The 17,908-nt window shown below is 38.3% G+C and overlaps 1 protein-coding gene across 3 annotated transcripts in view; it reads right to left on the minus strand.

Annotated features, from left to right (window-relative positions):
- LOC145549389 (uncharacterized) overlaps positions 1-9,091 on the minus strand; it is a 31,857-nt gene extending 22,766 nt beyond the window's left edge. Inside the window, exons 1-6 of one of the 3 annotated variants that reach the window (XR_014085348.1) lie at positions 7,658-9,071; positions 5,620-5,706; positions 5,318-5,458; positions 5,098-5,222; positions 4,516-4,652; positions 2,779-2,872 (exon numbers count right to left, since the gene is read on the minus strand). Coding sequence is in view for 1 of the 3 variants with exons in the window: in XM_081601657.1 (XP_081457783.1) it covers positions 2,779-2,872; positions 4,516-4,652; positions 5,098-5,222; positions 5,620-5,701 (438 nt within the window). In the remaining 2 variants the exon portion in view is untranslated. Of the gene's footprint in view, positions 1-2,778; positions 2,873-4,515; positions 4,653-5,097; positions 5,223-5,317; positions 5,459-5,619; positions 5,707-7,657 lie in introns of all 3 variants that reach the window. The other 2 variants (XR_014085349.1, XM_081601657.1) reach the window with 2 other exon arrangements.
- Positions 9,092-17,908: the final 8,817 nt, after the last annotated feature.

Below are 17,908 nucleotides of genomic sequence, written 5' to 3' on the forward strand. Positions count from 1 at the left end.
CCTGTTAATAACCGAGTTAGAACTACAATGATGGCGTGTTTGTAGTCCTAAGGAGCTCCTCTGTTAATCCTAAGCAGCTCCTCTGCTCTGTTGCTATGGTAATTAATGCCCCGCACCTGTTGGTGGCACAGAGAGTGGGAGAATTCTCTGTTTAAGCCAGCCTGTTTCTCACAAAAAAAGCACTTCGAACAACTCCGTGACAGGAACCGTGACACGTATTCGAGAACCATTTGAAGCGTATGAGAGGGCTATTTGTCCTCTCTGATATTCTCGCGATTCATATCTCTACCTCGCTCACAGTATTAACAGCGATGAGAGAAAGATGATGTGCGCTGAGGTCTGACATTTGTCAGAAATATATGGAAAAACATGGGTCTGAGCGCGAGTTTTTTCTGTTGCACCACATCTTTTGGAAGCACCTGGACAGAAAACCGTAAGCCCTAGGGACATTTTGAAAACATTTTACCGGAGCAGGCATGTGTATCTATGTCCTGACCGACGTTGAGGCCAATCCGGCGATATTTGTGGGCATGAGTATGAGTTACTCATGCCCACAATTAATTATTTTGGGTTCAGAAATCCACTCTCTCCCACACTCTAGCGGAGCGTCCCTCACACTTTAAAAAATTTAAAACTTTTGATCTTTTCGAGACAAGCTGTGGACAAACTGTAATTTGTATCGACGTACTGTCTTCACTTTAGAAGAGATTACGGACATATCTACAAACTGAAGTTTGAATGGCAATTCTACTTGAATTCCTGGCGACACAGTAATTTGTCAAAAATAGTGTATTTTTAGGATTTTCTGTCCCCTCGTTCCATTGACTTATATGGGGTTTTTGGGGGTCTTTTGCAATTTATGTTGCCATGGTAACTCCGAATCCCACCAGAAGTAATAGCTCCCCTCCCGTGATAGAGTCGCATTTTTTGATACCACATTTGTGGGGGTGCACGCAGCGGTACGAGCCGCATTAAGGTTGACGGAAGAAAAAATAAATAAACAGACATTCTATTGGGTGAAGAACAATAGGTGCCTGCCATGCAATGCATGGAGGCAGTCAGTCACTGCTCTCTCTATGCATTGCTATGGCAGGCCCCAATTATAGATTTTCCACATGACAGCAAATAATAAAATCAAAGTATTTTGTAGTTGGAAGTGTAGTCTTGTTAGTATCTGTTTTTTTAATTTTATTTATGCAAATTCATTCAAGCTTCCATTTAAGAGCAAAATGAACAGTTCTGGATGCAAAACGTCCATATTAGAAGAAAATATGCTCCTGGAAAGTAATAAAACTTGCAAAACCTGCAGAACGTTTTCAAATTTTAAAGAAGCATATTCACAAACCTGTGGCCAACTGATTGACTGCAGGACCATCTGTAATTGTAGAAATAGAAATGGCTCCAAACGATCACAGAGTCTATCAAAAATATGATCCAGCAAAAGTTCCTTGAAAAGAAAAAAAGAAAAATGTCAAAAACATTGTCAGCAAAATAAAACTATTTTGAAATCAGTAGGTCAGTATTGAGAAATCAAATTAAATAATGATATTTAATCTAAAATAAGTTAACAGCTGTACTTGCAAGCATATATTTTCTTCAAAATGAGTTAAAATCAAATGGAAAAAACAAAGGAGGTCGCTTCTAATGTTGCTAGGTAACAGAACGACGTTTTGTGCCGCAAAGTAAAAAGAATGTAAATTAATATATATCAACACTTGTCAGATAAGAGAAGCAGTAGTTTGGATGACGCTATAATGACCATAAATATATTAATTTATTCATAAATGAAGTCACATGAACAGTACAACAGAATGGGGTTGTGGTTATAATTAATGTCGGAAGAGTTCACAGCCCCTCCTTGAAGCATACAAGGCAGCCATATTAGCTTGCTACATTAGCGGTAGCATGTCCTGGAAAATTACGACTTTTACTAAGACTGCCCATCTCAGTCTCACCTAAGACAACATACAAACAACCCGGAAAGTCGCCACCCATCAGTTATCTTTAAAGATTCTAGACTTGGCGCAAGTGATATTCATTTTTTAAATAAAACAGGGGAAAATTGGGTGTAGGACAGCCAAGAGAAGGGGGTGGAGGTCTAGCGGGTAGCGAGAACTAATATGCCAGCTTTACATGGCATAAGATTAACAACGGCCCTAACCCGTGTTTTAAATCAAGCTTTAATATCATGTATCAAAGTTCATGCGCAAAATAAAATATTCTACAGAAAAATGAAAGCATAGACTCACCGTTGGGTTTGCGTTCGCCTCCATGGTCGCTGACCTCAGTGATGCTGGTATTTCTTCAATATGACGCTTGGGTCATGTGATTGGCTGGGTGTTGAAATCAGACAACGATTGCTAATGTCTGTGACCTGAAGTGACCTTGCCATTTTTGTACAGCGAATTTTTAGATGTTGAATTTGAGACAGCGAATTTGAGCAAGTTGAATTTTTAGGACACTGAAAATATTGCATTTGAATTTTTAAAAGTTGAATTTTTTTATCACTGAAAAATATATATATTGAAAATTTCATCACTTTGAAATAGGAATGTGAATTTTTTTAACAAATGAAAATTGCAAACATGTACAAATAATGACACTGAATTTTTTTTTTTTTTTAGGTCTAAATTGTATTCTGAATTAATTTTGAAATTGAAAAAGTAAGCGCAAATATACAACATTTAAGTTTCAGATGCATTTTTTATTCAAATTCTGATGGCACATATTTACTTCTATAGATTACCGTAACACAGTCAATTATGGTATGTGACTTACATAACCATTCCTGGAGAATGGATCACTGAAGTAGGGGAATAAGCTCAAAATTCCTCTGGTACACATTTCCTTAACCTCTCTGGGTGGTGATGTCCTGCAAAATTAAAATGGTTAAGGTATATTATCCACGGTATGCACTGGATTTAATAAAACTTTAATTTCATCTAGACAGCTAATGTTGAGAAAAATTATTATTTTGAGTGTTTAACACAGTTTAAACTTTTTAGAACGAATTTCTTAAGTTTGAACAGGTTTGTGTTAGTGATTTAAAACCCGAAGAACTAGAGGATCTGCAAGAGAATTTCGGCTCAGACCCCTGGAGTCTTATCATTAAAGACAGGAGGTCATAAATTAACATATGCAGGAAGGTGGAGGACAGTATCACTTGAATTACTCTGAGAAAGGGAACTTTGGTCGGTTCACGTAACCAGGATGATAAGTCTTCCAGAACTAACATCTGACATGGTGCAAAAAACTGAATATAACAAAATGTTTTAAATCACTAACATTTAATTTGTAAGACATTTTTCTTAGTTATTAATAACATGTTTTGACTAAAAATTCTATTATCTAGTTTTAGAATTAATTTAGTTAATGATGAATGTATTTGAAATTGTATTATTTCTGACTATATTAGAATCACATGAAAATGTTTTGTTTAGTATTAGAAAATACTTAGGTTTATGGTGAATGAATGTCTTAATTCTTATTTGTTTCTAATTCCTAATTAGAAACAGGAATTGTACTTCATTATTTTCTGTTTATTATCTATTGCTTTTGGTTTGATATCAGGACTAAACTTTGGAGATGCTGAGTGCAGAAGAACAAATTGGGTTTTTGGAGAACTTTTCATTGAATTAAAAGTACAGTATTAAAGGTTTGTTCCTGGCAGAGCAGAAGAGAAACCAGAATTTCACAGCTACCTGTGAGGTTTCTGCATTTGTTTCTTTTTGCCCAGATGGCTGTAGAGCCACAGGAGGCCAGATACTGTTAAGAAAATAAATTTAAAATAAGTTAGTTTTAGAATTTATCATGACTTGATTGAAATACCATAATTATAGTTTTAAAATTTATAACATATTCTGACCTATTGATATATTTTACTGTAGTTAAAGCAGATTGTTTGCCAAGATCTTCTGATCTGCTCTTTGTCTGTTGGGAAACAATCAGTAGGAAGTTCTAGCTTTTCACACTGATCTGTGAAAGCCATAAACCACCATGAATTCGGAGAGTCTGCTTCTACCTTATTTAACAAAAGGTGTTTGATCTTGCGACCAAACTGCGGGACTTTTTCTAAATTTAAAAGGGCCAGAGATGTCTTCCAATTGGTCAAGTAGAGATACGCCTTATTTGAATACATTAAAGAGGTAAACACACCTACAGGTATAAAAGTTTGTGCACAAGGGAAACAATTCAGAAAAAAAGCTGATTTATTTTACTTCTCCACCAGCTCTTTCTCCAAGGACGTCCTTGATATTTCTTTGTCTTCTTGTCTCGGGTAACAATGTTTGTATCTGTGTTTCTTCAGTTTCCTGTACTATCTTATATTTTCTTCTGATTGGATTAAATTCTGTAATTCTGTGACGTCAACACGCATTGTTGTGTTTTTGTCCCCGCACGTGGCCACGCGAGAAAACCCGGGATCAAAAGGAAGTATCAGAGCCAGAGTTTTGCTAAATTTACCAGTAATATAAAAATTCTTCCTTAACACTAACTAAAGCCCATTTACAAAATTACCCTTTCTTCTCTGTCATATCAGCTGCCAGTATGTCAACCATTTTCCTTCTGGATTTATCTGTAAGGCACTTGCTTCGATTGTATTCCTTCATGATCCGTTCGCCACCAGGTTGGTTGTTAAGAATGGATTCCACCAACTTCAAACAACAAAACATTTCAGCTTTTATTAAATACATATCAAAACAGTAATTGTTAGTAAAACAAAAAACATTCTCTTCTCAAATATAAGCAATAATAAAGCAGCGTGTATTATAAGACTGGTGGATCACCAAGATTTGTTTGTTCATTTTAAGTAGGGTTTTTTTTTTTATGAACTACTAACAGTAACAACGAATAAAGCTAGGTTTGATGCACTCAACTTGGCGCGAGGATGTGCAAACCAATTGCCAAATCTCTGCACCTATCCCTTGGCCTAATAAACTGTTATTGCACCTCTGATTTTTTGTAACTTTTAACATTTAACACAAAAACTGTTCTAGCACCCCTACTGAGCATAGCAGGTTTTCTGGGGGGGACAGTGATAAAGGCTTTTATAACAAAATACTTTTTGTTTTGCGTAAGTTTTTGAGAGTCAATTCTTACATGCTTAGCTTCTATGTCCAGGCGCTGGTGTTTAGCGGAAGGACTCTCTGAAAGAATGAGTGTCTCTTGAGAATCAGAGGAGCTTGGCTGAGATTCCTCAGGCGATTCCACCATGGAGACAAATTCTGAACATAAGAGAAGCAGATGAAAGACAAAAACATTAACCACAGTGAAATAGCAAGCTTATTAAATACTAACATAAATTACTAATATAACAAACCAGTTTCTTATTTGATGGTTAGGACTCCAGCAGAAGGATCCTTAACAACATCCTCAAATACATCTTCATCCAACTCAATCCCAGAACTGTCAACAACCTTCACGCTCTCTGTTATAGTTGGCATGCCAAATTTTGTGAATGCTAGAGACAAAGACAAATGCTTGTCTAAACCACAATTATGAGGTTATGTTGCTCTAATATTCACATGTGCATAGATTCTGGAACATTACTTTTTAATAAACAATGTGAAGTAACATTACAAGCACCTCATAGCTTCCTGTGTAAAGCTACCAGTGTCTTACCTGCTATCCAAAACTCCTTCAGATTCGGCTCTGTTAGTCGGACAAATTTTTGCAGCTCACCAAGTCTTGTTTTAATCAACATGTTTCCTGCAGGACATAATTCCTCAGTCATTCATCTTTAGTACTGGAATGCTTTCAATTTGTGAAATGTGCCAACTGCTTCACAAACCAATAAAGCTTACATTACATGGTTTTCATAGAACACAATAATTAAATGTAGTGGTATAGAAATATACATAATTCTACATAAATAATTTCCAGGTGATAAGTTCCCGTCCTTAAAGTGGGCTTGGTGTATATAAGGAGCTACGGCGTTCATTCAGGCATGTGTCGTCTTTGTTCTCCCACTGTGTGGCTTGCGTCCTGTGGGCTCTGGCAGCGAAAGGCAACAAATCGCCGGCTGGTGCATGTTGCGCTGATATCCTGGTGGTAAAACGCCACAGCGCTGCGCTCCTTCTCTTCCTCCCTTTGCGAGAGTGTGTGTGCGTGTTTGTGGATCGGCAGTTGGACCATTGCTGCTCTGCTCTGTCGGAGTTCGTCTCCCGGATCTCTGTCTGTCTGCCTCTGTTGTCTCCCGGATTTCTGCACAATCGTTTTAAAGTTGGACTGCAGCGGTGTTATCCACCTTCATCGAAGCTTGGGGTGTGGCATCGGCGCGCCCATTTCACCTCCTGCTGTGGCGTGGCAAGAGGGCCATGCCTGGTCCTAATGTTTTTCATTCGTATTTTCTATTGTTAATTAGTTTCTATTTCTTTACTTATTTTGTTTACGGCACTTTTTGTAATTTATTTAGTCGGGCTGATATTGTTTTTCTTTTATTAGCTTTAAGATTGTTATATTGGTTAACTGTTTTTCTTTTGTTGTTTTGCAGTTGCTGAGGTCCGGTGGCGGTGTCCTCCTCTTCTGCGTGCTGTGATTCTTGAGTTTGGGTTGTCTCACTGCGTCTGGTGTGTTAAAGGTTTTTTTTTTGGCTTGATGGGTTTGGCGGATGCCGTCCCTATAGCGACCCCTCCGGCCGGTAACCTCAGCTACTGTCCTTTCTTTGATTTCCTTTGTTTTCCTATGTGTTTCATTCTAAAAAAGAAACTGGTTTTAAAAAGCACATTTTAAAAAGAATTTAATAAATGTTTCTTGTAAACTTTAAACTCTCAGATGTTTCAATCCATGCATAACTGAACCTGTGTGCCTTAAACAAAAGGTAATATTCCCAGGGTGGCGTTGTTGAGCAATTTAGTAAAACTAAAATTCCACAAAATCTGAGTTTCCATCTACCGTCACCACATAAAGTTTACACATTAATGGCTTGGGCGCAAAGTAACTTGACTTCGTTTGACTCTTATCTAGGTTAGACAGTTACTAAACACCCTGTCCTTTACTAACAACTAGAGCAGTTAGTTAAATTGCCTCGCTTCTTTTTCGGCTTTCCCTTTAGCATTAGCAACGGTTAATGGAGGAGACAAGCAAGGTTTACAGTAGAAGTATTATGCTGGGCACGAGGGAGAGCACGCAAATCATCACTTGCGCCAAATTCAGTATTAACTATGGAACCGTAGCCCCCGCTTACGGTTCCAACAATTCGGAGTTGTGAGGCCTAATTAAAAATGAACCAAACTGTGTTAAGACATACTCAACCCGAATAAAATATGGACTAAAGTAAAAAAGGAGCAGAGCAGCTAATAGCTAGTTTTGTACACTCGTGGCACCAACGAAAGGCACCAACGATGTAATTTACTTAGCAAAAAAATAAATAGCTGGACGGTTAGCATTACTGTTGACCTGAAAAGCCATACAGCCAACGTGACTTATTTTGTCTCAACCCACACATCTTTTGCTGAATTTATATTACATTTTGAGTAATATACATACATACACATAGTCGAGTTGGACAGGCAAACATTTCAAGCTAGCCATTCACTCTGTCAGGTTAGCCATATTAAACTCAGTATTAAGATATTAAAACTAACTCGGATAATGGGGCTTACAAAAAATATTCTTATAAAACAATTCAAATTGTACTATCTTATAAAAAGAAACTTACCGCAGTCTTTCAAGCAGGAGAAAAATGGCGTCCACGCAACAGTTTGACTTGTTGTTTTGAGAGGAGGAGGTGGGCGGAGCTTGTTGTAGTTAAATTGACACGACCTGGAAATTTTCACCAACACTAGGTGGCAATATACTCAATCTGTTGTTGTATGAGCTCTGAAAGAGTCAATGAATTGTGACACCGCATATTTAACACTGCAAAATTTACCGTTTATTTCTAGCAAATCTCAGCTAAATGTAGATGTCAGAAGTCTAAAACTCAGTTTGAATATGGACTACATTTTCAAGTTTTTAACATAATTAGTCTGATCTTAGCTTAGCTGTCTGAGGACATTTTCCTGTAGATGATGTTTCATTAGGTTATCGATCAAACCAGAGAGCCAGTCGATACTTACACAACTTTCACTTAAAGACAGTTAATATGACTGGACGTCTGTCCCACAGAAACAAGAATCTGTCTTTTACAGTGCAGACACTGGACAACTCAGCAGAGATTGCGCTGAGGTGAAAGCCTATTGGAACCTGAGAAGAAAGGTTGTGTGCCCCTTAAGTGACTGATAAATAAGATTTCTCAGGATTCATGACCGCCTAAAGCCATCTATGTAAAGGCAGCCCAGAAGTAACAGCAAAGTGTTTCACAAACCCTTTTCCTTTTCTTTTTTACTACCATTGATGCCGAAGCTAGTAAATGGTAGCATTAAGTGATTAAATACATAAGTGAGCATAGAGAAATTATTCACAGAGAAGAAGGTAGGGAGATATTAACTTGAGCGATGTAGGTCAAACTGAAACAGAGGGGCATTTTAAGAAGCGGCTGGACTGAACAAGTGGCTGTTCAAGGGCTGAAATTAGTGGCCTTTTGTACCCTGCAATTACACACTCCATCACACATACTTAGTTCCCCTTGATTCATCACCCAGACACATGGAGCTGCATATGAACATGAACTCTGTGCTGTCCCAGGTGAAGGAAGAATTGGGAATCATGTGGCATGTGACGGTGCAACGCATCTTTCAACCAACCGAGATCCTGAGGTGGCTTCTGCTTCAATCCAGAGCCCAGAGGGGGGCTTGACAAGCGAGACTGACCTTGTCTTTTGAAACAGGTCGAGTAGAATAAACGACAGAAAGGTGAACATTGCTCTTTAAGGCAGTGGCAGGTTAGGAGTGATGATTTCCCCACTCCCCACCCAGAGCAGAAAGCCTCCCTGCTTGCTTTTCTCTGTTTTAAAGTTTAGAATCTGTTAAATTCTTACTTAGGCAAGTCAGACTTCTCTTGGCTGTGCTTTCACCTGCAGGATCATTCATCAAAAACTCAGCTCATCTGTCTTGCTAAGGCATGAGGCCAACGGCAATGCAGTAGATGTACCACAGGGATGGGAGATTTGGATAAGTAAGGAGGAGAGGAGAATTGGACAAAAGGAAACTGAAAGTAAGTTGTTTTTTCTTTATTTTTAACATTCTAAAACAAGAAACTCAACGGAAACTGAATCCTTTCTGACAGCTCTAGTTTTTACTTATGTTCTAAACGTTTCACCAGTAGGGACAAGTGAATGTGCAAGAGTCAGACTTTTCAGTATATGGAGCTTGACCAGAGATCTACAGAAAGTTTTTTTCACAAATCTAAATTTGTCCGCCCATCTCTCCAAAATCGTTTATTGTGAAAGAAAGTCTTTTGTTGTGACGTTGAATTACTGTTCTGTTATTGTACTGGTCTGGTCATTCAATCCAGCTAATGCACCAACCACCGATTCATCAGTCCTTAGGCCAAAGATAGCCCAGGTCAAATATTTCATTGCTTTACATAAATTACTTTCACATCACACTTGTACACAGTGTCATATTCAAATTCTGTGTAATGTACAGCATGTTTGCTCCTGCACTGCTTATTGAAATGGTCCAACTACTTCTTCACCATGTCAATGTTCTGCAGAGGCCTGCTAACAAACCTTCATTTGATTCAAGTGTGCTACACCAAGGAAGGAGCTGCTACATGGAGCATACTGGCTCTTGAGAACTAACTTATAACACCACTGAGCACACCAATAATCAAAGTCAAGTACCCCTCTCATCACAAACCACACAGAGACGGACAAAACAGGAAACGGTTGTAACCACAGACTGTTGAAGATTTAACGATCATAATTTTAGTTAACTATTTAGATTGTAGCAGATAAACCAACAGTACAAGTTCATAAGCAAACATTTGTATTAAGTTCAGTGCTATTTCATAATATTCTCTACCTGACAAATGGATGGCTTAAGACTTGGCATGGAAGGTACACAAGCATGATTGACAGCACTACGACCCTCGTTCTGACTCTGGTTGTTTCTGACTGGGAGTGGCTAATTTCTACAGATGGCAATAGGACCATATTGAAAAGGAGCTTGTTTTCTTGTTTTTTTTTTAAACAAATTATCTGTCTCATACTGTGACAGTTTTAGCAAATATGTGAAATGTATTCCCTTCTAACAATCCGCATGTGGTCTCTCTCATCCTCTGAGCTCAGGTCCTCTACCAAAGGCCTGGGAGCTCTGTGCAGTATGTTGGCTGTGCCTAGAAATGCACATTTCTGGACTGAGATGTCTGATGTTGTTCCTGGGATCTGTTTTAGCCACTGCTCAAGTTTGGGGGTGACTGCTCCGATGACCACAGGCACCACTGTGGTCTTCACCTTCCAGGCCTTTTCCAGTTCCTCTCTGAGGCCCTGGTGAAAAATCCTGTGAAAAATGCTGAGTGAATCGTGTCAAATGAGCTTACCACAGCCCTTTTATAGGCAAAGAAAAAAACAAAAAGAACTGTCATCAGCATTACTTCTGTCAGACTCAAATGAAGAACAACAGCTTCACAGGGTGCTAATGTACTCTAACTCATACTCCAAACAATCATAAAACTGACAGGCAGCATAGAGGCCAGCCTTTATTACTCTATGCGAACTCGGCCTCTAATAAACTGAGGGAATTTGAATTAGAGAGATACAATTAGACCCAGCGCAAGAGTGGATAAAGATGTATTATCCTCCAGCCGGTGTGGGAGCAGCTCGGGATAATGATGTAAAAATATAATAGTAATTACAAATGATGGCATCGGGATGGAAATAAATCAATCAAGGTGTCCTTGTTGTACACACTGGAGTGTACAGGACCAGACTCCTGTAGGACACATCCATCAACGCAGACATCATCTAACCTACAATGATGGTAAACAAAGCACCGCAGAGTGCTCAGAGATATCATAAAAAACAAACTGATCAGCAGAGGAAGGAGAAGAGAAGGGGCATGCAGAGGATACACATCATCAGACAGATAATGTCTGAAACGTTTCAACAAAGTTTCTTTATAGTCATATAGACCTCAAGCGAATTAGAGTGAAACCAACTGAATTCAAAACACAGGAAGCACATAAAATAGCATTAGCTGTAAAAAGTATTCTACCCCTTTATGTTTTATCTATTTTATTACTTTTATAAATCACAACAAAACCTGACTTTTCTGACAAAAACAAATATACAATAGAGTCCTTTAACATAAAACTAAAGCTACACAGAGATGATTTGAAGACAAGGTGGATGTCCTGAAGTTGCCAAGTCAAAGCCCAGACTTGTTTACAGCTTATCCCCCAGCAACCTGACAGATCTGGAAGAGTTTAGCAGGAAAACTGTGCAAAAACATGACATTAACTAAGCACACCTACAAATGAAGAAAACACAATGACTTTAACCAAACGGAAGACGTAGATCCCAGTGGGAAACATGAGACATTGCTTACTGGATTATTCGACTTTTGGCTTTAGAACTGGAAAATATTCTGGGTTTAGTGCAGTTGTTGAAAATTTTAAACAACTTCTAAACTTATATACTTTTGGGAGCTGCAAACATAGCTATCAAAAGTATTACTTATTTATATTTGTGATACAAAATTAAAAGACATAATTTAATGGATGTGAGTTAATGCTTCCACACACTTGATGCTGTGTAGGTGGCAGCACCTTAAAGTTGTTTGCAATCTGCCATAGTTGAAAAGAAGAATAAGAACATAGCCATCCAAGAATATTTTGAGTTGAAGCTCAGCTTTGATCTTTTTCACAGACTGGGTAAAACATAGCGCTGTGACTGTCTGCCTGTCTCAACATATTCATCATTATCCCAGACATTATCTTTAGCCTGAGTAAACCAATCATCTTACACTCAGGAAATACAGCATCAATTAAGGTCCATCTAGGTAAATAAGATAACTTAGTCATCTTTGTTTTATATGTTTAAGGCATGTTTAGCAATATTTTAAATCTAGATGCTTTTTGCTTAAAATTTGTTGATATGCTGGAATATTCTCATGATGTTTTGTTGCTGTGCTGGTTTAACGCATCCGTGTGTTTGAGATGTTTGGATTCAGGATACAGCTTTGAATTTGGCTTTCCTCTCTTCCTTCTCCCTCTCTCTTTTCTTTTTCATTCCTTTTGTCTTAGTCACTTTCACTTTGATTTTATGCAGTCCTAGTAACTCCAATGTTATTTCCTCCACCTCCTCTGTCACACCACAGGTGTTTTTACATGTATTTGAGTTTTATGCTAATCCTTTTTTTCGTCATGTTTAATTAGTTTAAGTTAGTTGAAGTTACTTTCCACTATTCCATTTCTTTCCATTTTATTTCTTTCATTAATTTGATCCTTCATTTATCATTCAGTACATACATATATTCCTTTTGTCTTTTCTATCAGTAACTGCACTGCATGTCATAAGTTAGAGAAAAATGGTATTTATTGGATAATTCAGCTGTAAAGTTGGACTATTTTATTTGTAATTTCTTAGACTTAATAGTAAGTGTGCCAGTGATCATTCCATATTGTGTGAAGAATTTCTTCTCTCTGGTAGTTTCAAATTCATTCCGTCACCAGGTTTGAACCCCCACAGCAGTTATCAAACCACTGATAAAAAAATAACAATCTGGACAAATCACTACTGCAAAATTACAGGCCGATCTACAACCTCCCATTCATCAGTAAAGTTATTGAAAAAGCTGTTTTTAAACAAATAACTTCCTGACAATAACCAATCCCTTTGACTCCTTCCAGCCTCACCACAGCACGGAGACCGCACTTGTACAAGTGTCCAGTGATATCCACATAAATACGGACTGTGGGAGAACCACAGTGCTGGTTCTGTTGGACCTCAGTGCAGCTTTCGACACTGTTGACCATGACATTTTACTGAATCGACTGGAGAGTTGGGTTGGACTCTCTGGTCCTGTGCTCAACTGGTTTGAATCTTACATAAAAAACAGGGATTTCTTTGTTTCAATCGGAAACTTCTCATCAGAGAGGTCACAGGTCACATGTGGGGTACCCCGAGGTTCAATCCTAGAACCCCTCCTATTCAATATTTATATGCTCCCACTAGCTCAGGCAATAAGAGAAATAAGATTAGCTACCACACCTATGCAGATGATACACAGCTCCACATTACAATGTCACCAGGTGACTGTGAACCCATCCAAATCACTGAATAGATGTTTAGAACAGATAAATGTGTGGGTGTGCCAAAACTTTCTCCAGCTGAACAGAAACAAAACTGAAGTTATTATCTTTGGACCTAGAGTCAATGCACAGCTTCAGTCAGTGTTGTAGCACTCGAGATCGGTCTTGGTCTCGAGACAGGTTTCGAGACCATTTTTTGATGGTCTCGGTCTCGTCTCGGACTCGACCACATTTGGTCTCGGTCTTGTCTCGGTCTCGGGCGCTGAGGACTCGGCATTTTATTTCAAGACCGGTCGAGACCGCAACTGTGAAAATATCACTAAACATGCAGTGACAATGACGTTATTGTTTCAAAAGGGGTGTGGGTTGGAGTCCCCCCTTGTTTTAAAAGGGGTACGGTTTTTTTCCCCTGCCGATTTGAAGGGCAGAACTTCGACTTGTTTATTCAGTGTTGAATGATGTAAAGCACTTTTTGCTGCTGAAATGTGCTATGCAAATAAAATTTGATTGATTGATTGATTGATGGTTATTGATGAAAATCTTGAAGTTTTTGTAACATTTTGAAGCGTTTATAATTGACGTAGGAATGTCCATGAGAAGAAATTTAAACCAAACTATTGGCAGCACAATAGTTTGTTCACCAGTCCATTGGTCCAATGTTTGCTTCTAGCTGAGAATGTGCTTACCAAACCATTCTTTACATTTGGCTTTGACACATATTCTCCAATTTGCTCAGTTTGCATTCTCTTTAAGCCCTACATTAAGCCAGCACTTGGATAGAGTTATAAAATGCTTTCATACTTTAGTTCCTGGGGAAAAGGGAAGGAAATATAAAAGTCATTTCATGAGGGCACTTATAATAGCAATCTGTGACTCGCTGTGCCTCATAATTCCATTAGTAAATTCAAAGTCTGTGTGGCTTCCCCAGCAGCTTGGGAACATCCTAGAAAAGGTCAAAGTGAATGTAAAAAGGAGCAAACAAATGTTGGATTAGAAAGTTTAATAAGAATAAGACTATGTCTACGTGGATATTCGCTTTGAAATGTGACTTTGTTTTACTCAGAGGGTTTCAGTCTCTACAAATGCATTTGAATTGGTTTCCCACCACTTTTCTGACCCAGTTTAAATGACGTGTGGAGAAGAGTGAGTGGGGAGCATTTAAATGCAAGAGATGACAACATGTTCGCCCCCGCATGTGTAGACTATGTGACTTCTCTTGCTCGCTTTCACACTATGGCTCCTTCCCTCTCTTCCTCTCTCTCTCTCTCTCTCTCTGTCTCTCTCTCTCTCTCTTTTCCGCCCAATTTTTTTCTGGTCGTTACATTAGCATAATGCATGCCTTGCCTGCCAGTGTAGAGGAGCAAATCCGCCCCACACTTCCCTCAGCCTCGCCGAGGCAGCCACGGCAATGCTGTTAAGGCACCCGGCAACGGGAGTATCCCTCACTTCTCAAATTTGGGACATTGCTGGCAGGATTATAATTAATGGAAACACAAGGGACCCACAGTGAACTCTCATCAAGTTAACTTTGCAGCGCCGCATTTAGAGGCGGGTCTGGTGAAGGCCAGGGACTCTGCCTAAAGTGCTTCATTTGCATAAACTCTCAGTCTGCTAGCTTGCATGTTATAGTAATACCAACTGGGAATACCAGGCACATAAACACAACACACTGACAGGCTGTCAACTTCAAATTAGATTAGACTCTTTTCCCTGTGCTGTCCATTAAGCCAAGCAGGGAGATGAATATAGATAACTCCAGTCACAGAAAGATGAAAATATTTTAGAAGGAAGGTTATATTATGAAGTCCATTATGTAGTTTGTTTGTGCTGTGAAAATACAATTATTATGGTCGGAATGTACAGTTCCACCATACAATCTAATCATCAGCACAGTATACTTCTCTTGATGTTTAATTATAATTAATTGCAGTGTTTAGCTATTTTGAATTTGCTTCTACAATCAGATTCTTGTTGATTCAAATTTAGCTCCATCCAGACAAAATCATTTGTTTTGTTAGCTAGATAAATATAAACTATTGCATAATATGTAATAATCAACTGTATGTGTGTGTGTGTGCCAGTAATTAAGTCTGTACTTACGGTTGTGTATTGTGATTAGAAATGAACTTGTAGTGCTATATTTTTTGTTGTATTTCATTATTGTAATGTATATCCATTTGTATAATCTTTAAGGTTGCAGATGTGAATAAGTTCATGGTATAATCTGGTATAATGTATTAAATGGTGACATTTATCTTTGAATTGTACATCGTTCCTTTCTAAATAAAGTTTATTATTATTATTTGAAGAGAAATACTAAATTTAAACTAAAAAAATAGGTAACAAAATAAAAATTTTGTTAAAATGGAATAGTGTGTACATGTTAGCATTTATACACTTTAGTACAACAATTACACACTGATTTCTAGTCAGTGTGGCACAATATGGAAGCTATTGAAGAAAACATATTATTACATCTTAAAATTATTTAAAATATTGAATATGACTTGAAATTTTAATAGAGGGTAGTGTGTCTCATGTAAAAGCATGAATTACGACTTTTTTGCCAGTTGGTCACAAGGCAAGGCATTTATTTACATTTGTTTGACAGGAGTGTTTGGTTTGGAAATTTGTTGACAGTCCCTAAGTGAACCTCCAAGCGCTGAGGAGGGAACTACAGAACGGCTGGCCGAAATTAGCGTTCATAAATTGGACCGACCTTGAGCTAATCGCCGCTTGCTCGGCGGATATTGGAATATCCAATATCCAACTCGAAACTAATTTAACTGCAGTGAGTAACACAATAAAATCACCGGGATAAAATTTGTTTTGGTCTGTGGCCTGGTAAGATGGCACCGAGCGACTGTGCGAGACGTAAACGCCCCACAACATCTGACGCAGTGACGTTGGTTCCAAAGCTCTATTGACCAATAGCAGAGGAGCTGGACATAAAAGGCAGCTCTCCTCATTAACATAAAGATCCACACGGAAAAGTAAAAAATGGAGAGGAGGCAATGACCAGTGGTGGAGAAAGTACTCAAAAAATTTACTTAAGTAAAAGTACAAATACACAGACAAAACTGTACTCAAGTAAAAGAAAAAGGAACACATTAACATTTTACTTAAGTAAAAGTAAAAAAGTACTGGCTTTTAAAAATACTTAAGTATTAAAAGTAAAAGTACTTGCTGAATGAATTAGGTAATCACTAATATTGTGGCAACCTGGGGGTGGATTTTCTTTTTTTTAATTATGAACCCAAATGTTATAAAGGTTATAATGACCAACAAGGCCACCTGGAATAACTCCAGGAAAATATAATGAAATAAGGACACAGGTATGTTCTGCTGGAAAATGAGGAGACGAGATTCAGGAAGTTCTATAAAATGTATTAATTTATTATCTCTTTCTAAAACAATAATCTGAAATTGAATGGTTAAAACAGTGAATACAGTTGACAAGATTTATTATAAAATATCAAAGGAAACTGAGGCTTACCTCAATAGTGAGGGAAGGGGGCAACATCCAGTGCAGAAAAAGGGACCACCCTAGGCACTACAAAAACACAGCAAACAAAGAAAGAAAAAGGATGCTCCAACACAACACACAAGACAAGACACCACCACCAGGGGTCACCACCGCCACCACAGAAGCCTCAGCCCCTAAAAGAAAGACAAAAAAAATTAAACGATATGAATAAAACAGTGGTACAATAGCACTACAATGTTGCAGTTCATCCCTTCAGTAGCGCCATCAATGCTCCTGGAAGCCAGGAAATTTCAAGTTGGTCTTTTAAAACAATTTGTAATTAGACAAAACAGCAGCGAGTATCACTCCAGGTGCAACGTCGTTGAGTCATCAGAAGGCTAAAAGAATATAGCAAATTAATACAACTGCTACAAAGAAATATATAACTTGCAGCAGCTGCTTACCTGTGACCTGATAAAGGCCAAATGATCAGATCCTCAATATCACCTAGATGCAGTACAACTGTAAGAAACGCTATGTGAAGGTTCTGTTTACATAAAACAGATGTTACCTAGCCACGCTAGCTCTTACCTTCCTGTCAGCAAAGAAATGAATGGACAGATCGGTCCAGATATTGGAGGTGCAGCAAAGGAGGCCAGAATGGTGCAAACAAAGGAGGCAGATAGAGTTGACGTCACGATGCAAGCAGCCTCATGACAGGTGAAGGCTTGCTTATATGCAGCAGCCGAAATTGGCCTTATAGTGGCAGCGTATCATTTATGCTGCTACAATATCATTAAGTGAACCGATCGTATTTAATTTTAATACATCAGAAATGTGCCATTTTAATGAACAATGCCACAGATAAAGCATGTTGTGTTTACTCTGTAACATAGACTTAGATATGTGATTCTATGCATCATAGTTTCAGGGATGGAAACATCTTGTCTCCTGTCCTAACATAGCATAAACTTCACTTTTTTTGCCACGAGTGGCATTTATTTTTAAAGAAATTCAACTGGCAGGGGAGGACATGGAATCAAGGAGCCATGTAGCAGAGTTGTAGTCTAGACCAGACCACCGAACCCGAGACCAAATCTCGGCACCCCGCGCTACGTGACACAATAAAATTAAGTGCACCTATCAAAATTGCTTCTCAAATTGATCTGAATGATCCACATTTCCATAAAAACACCTAGATATTAAATACGTAGGGCTGAAATAAATTTAACCAGTATGAATTCAAACTCTTCATTTGTCATGATGGGTTTAACGGATCTTACCCACATGCAAGAACACCATAGGAGA

Source organism: Poecilia reticulata, chromosome 20 (assembly GCF_904066995.2).
Source record: "Poecilia reticulata chromosome 20, P_reticulata-male-v2, whole genome shotgun sequence".
NCBI lineage: Eukaryota > Metazoa > Chordata > Actinopteri > Cyprinodontiformes > Poeciliidae > Poecilia > Poecilia reticulata.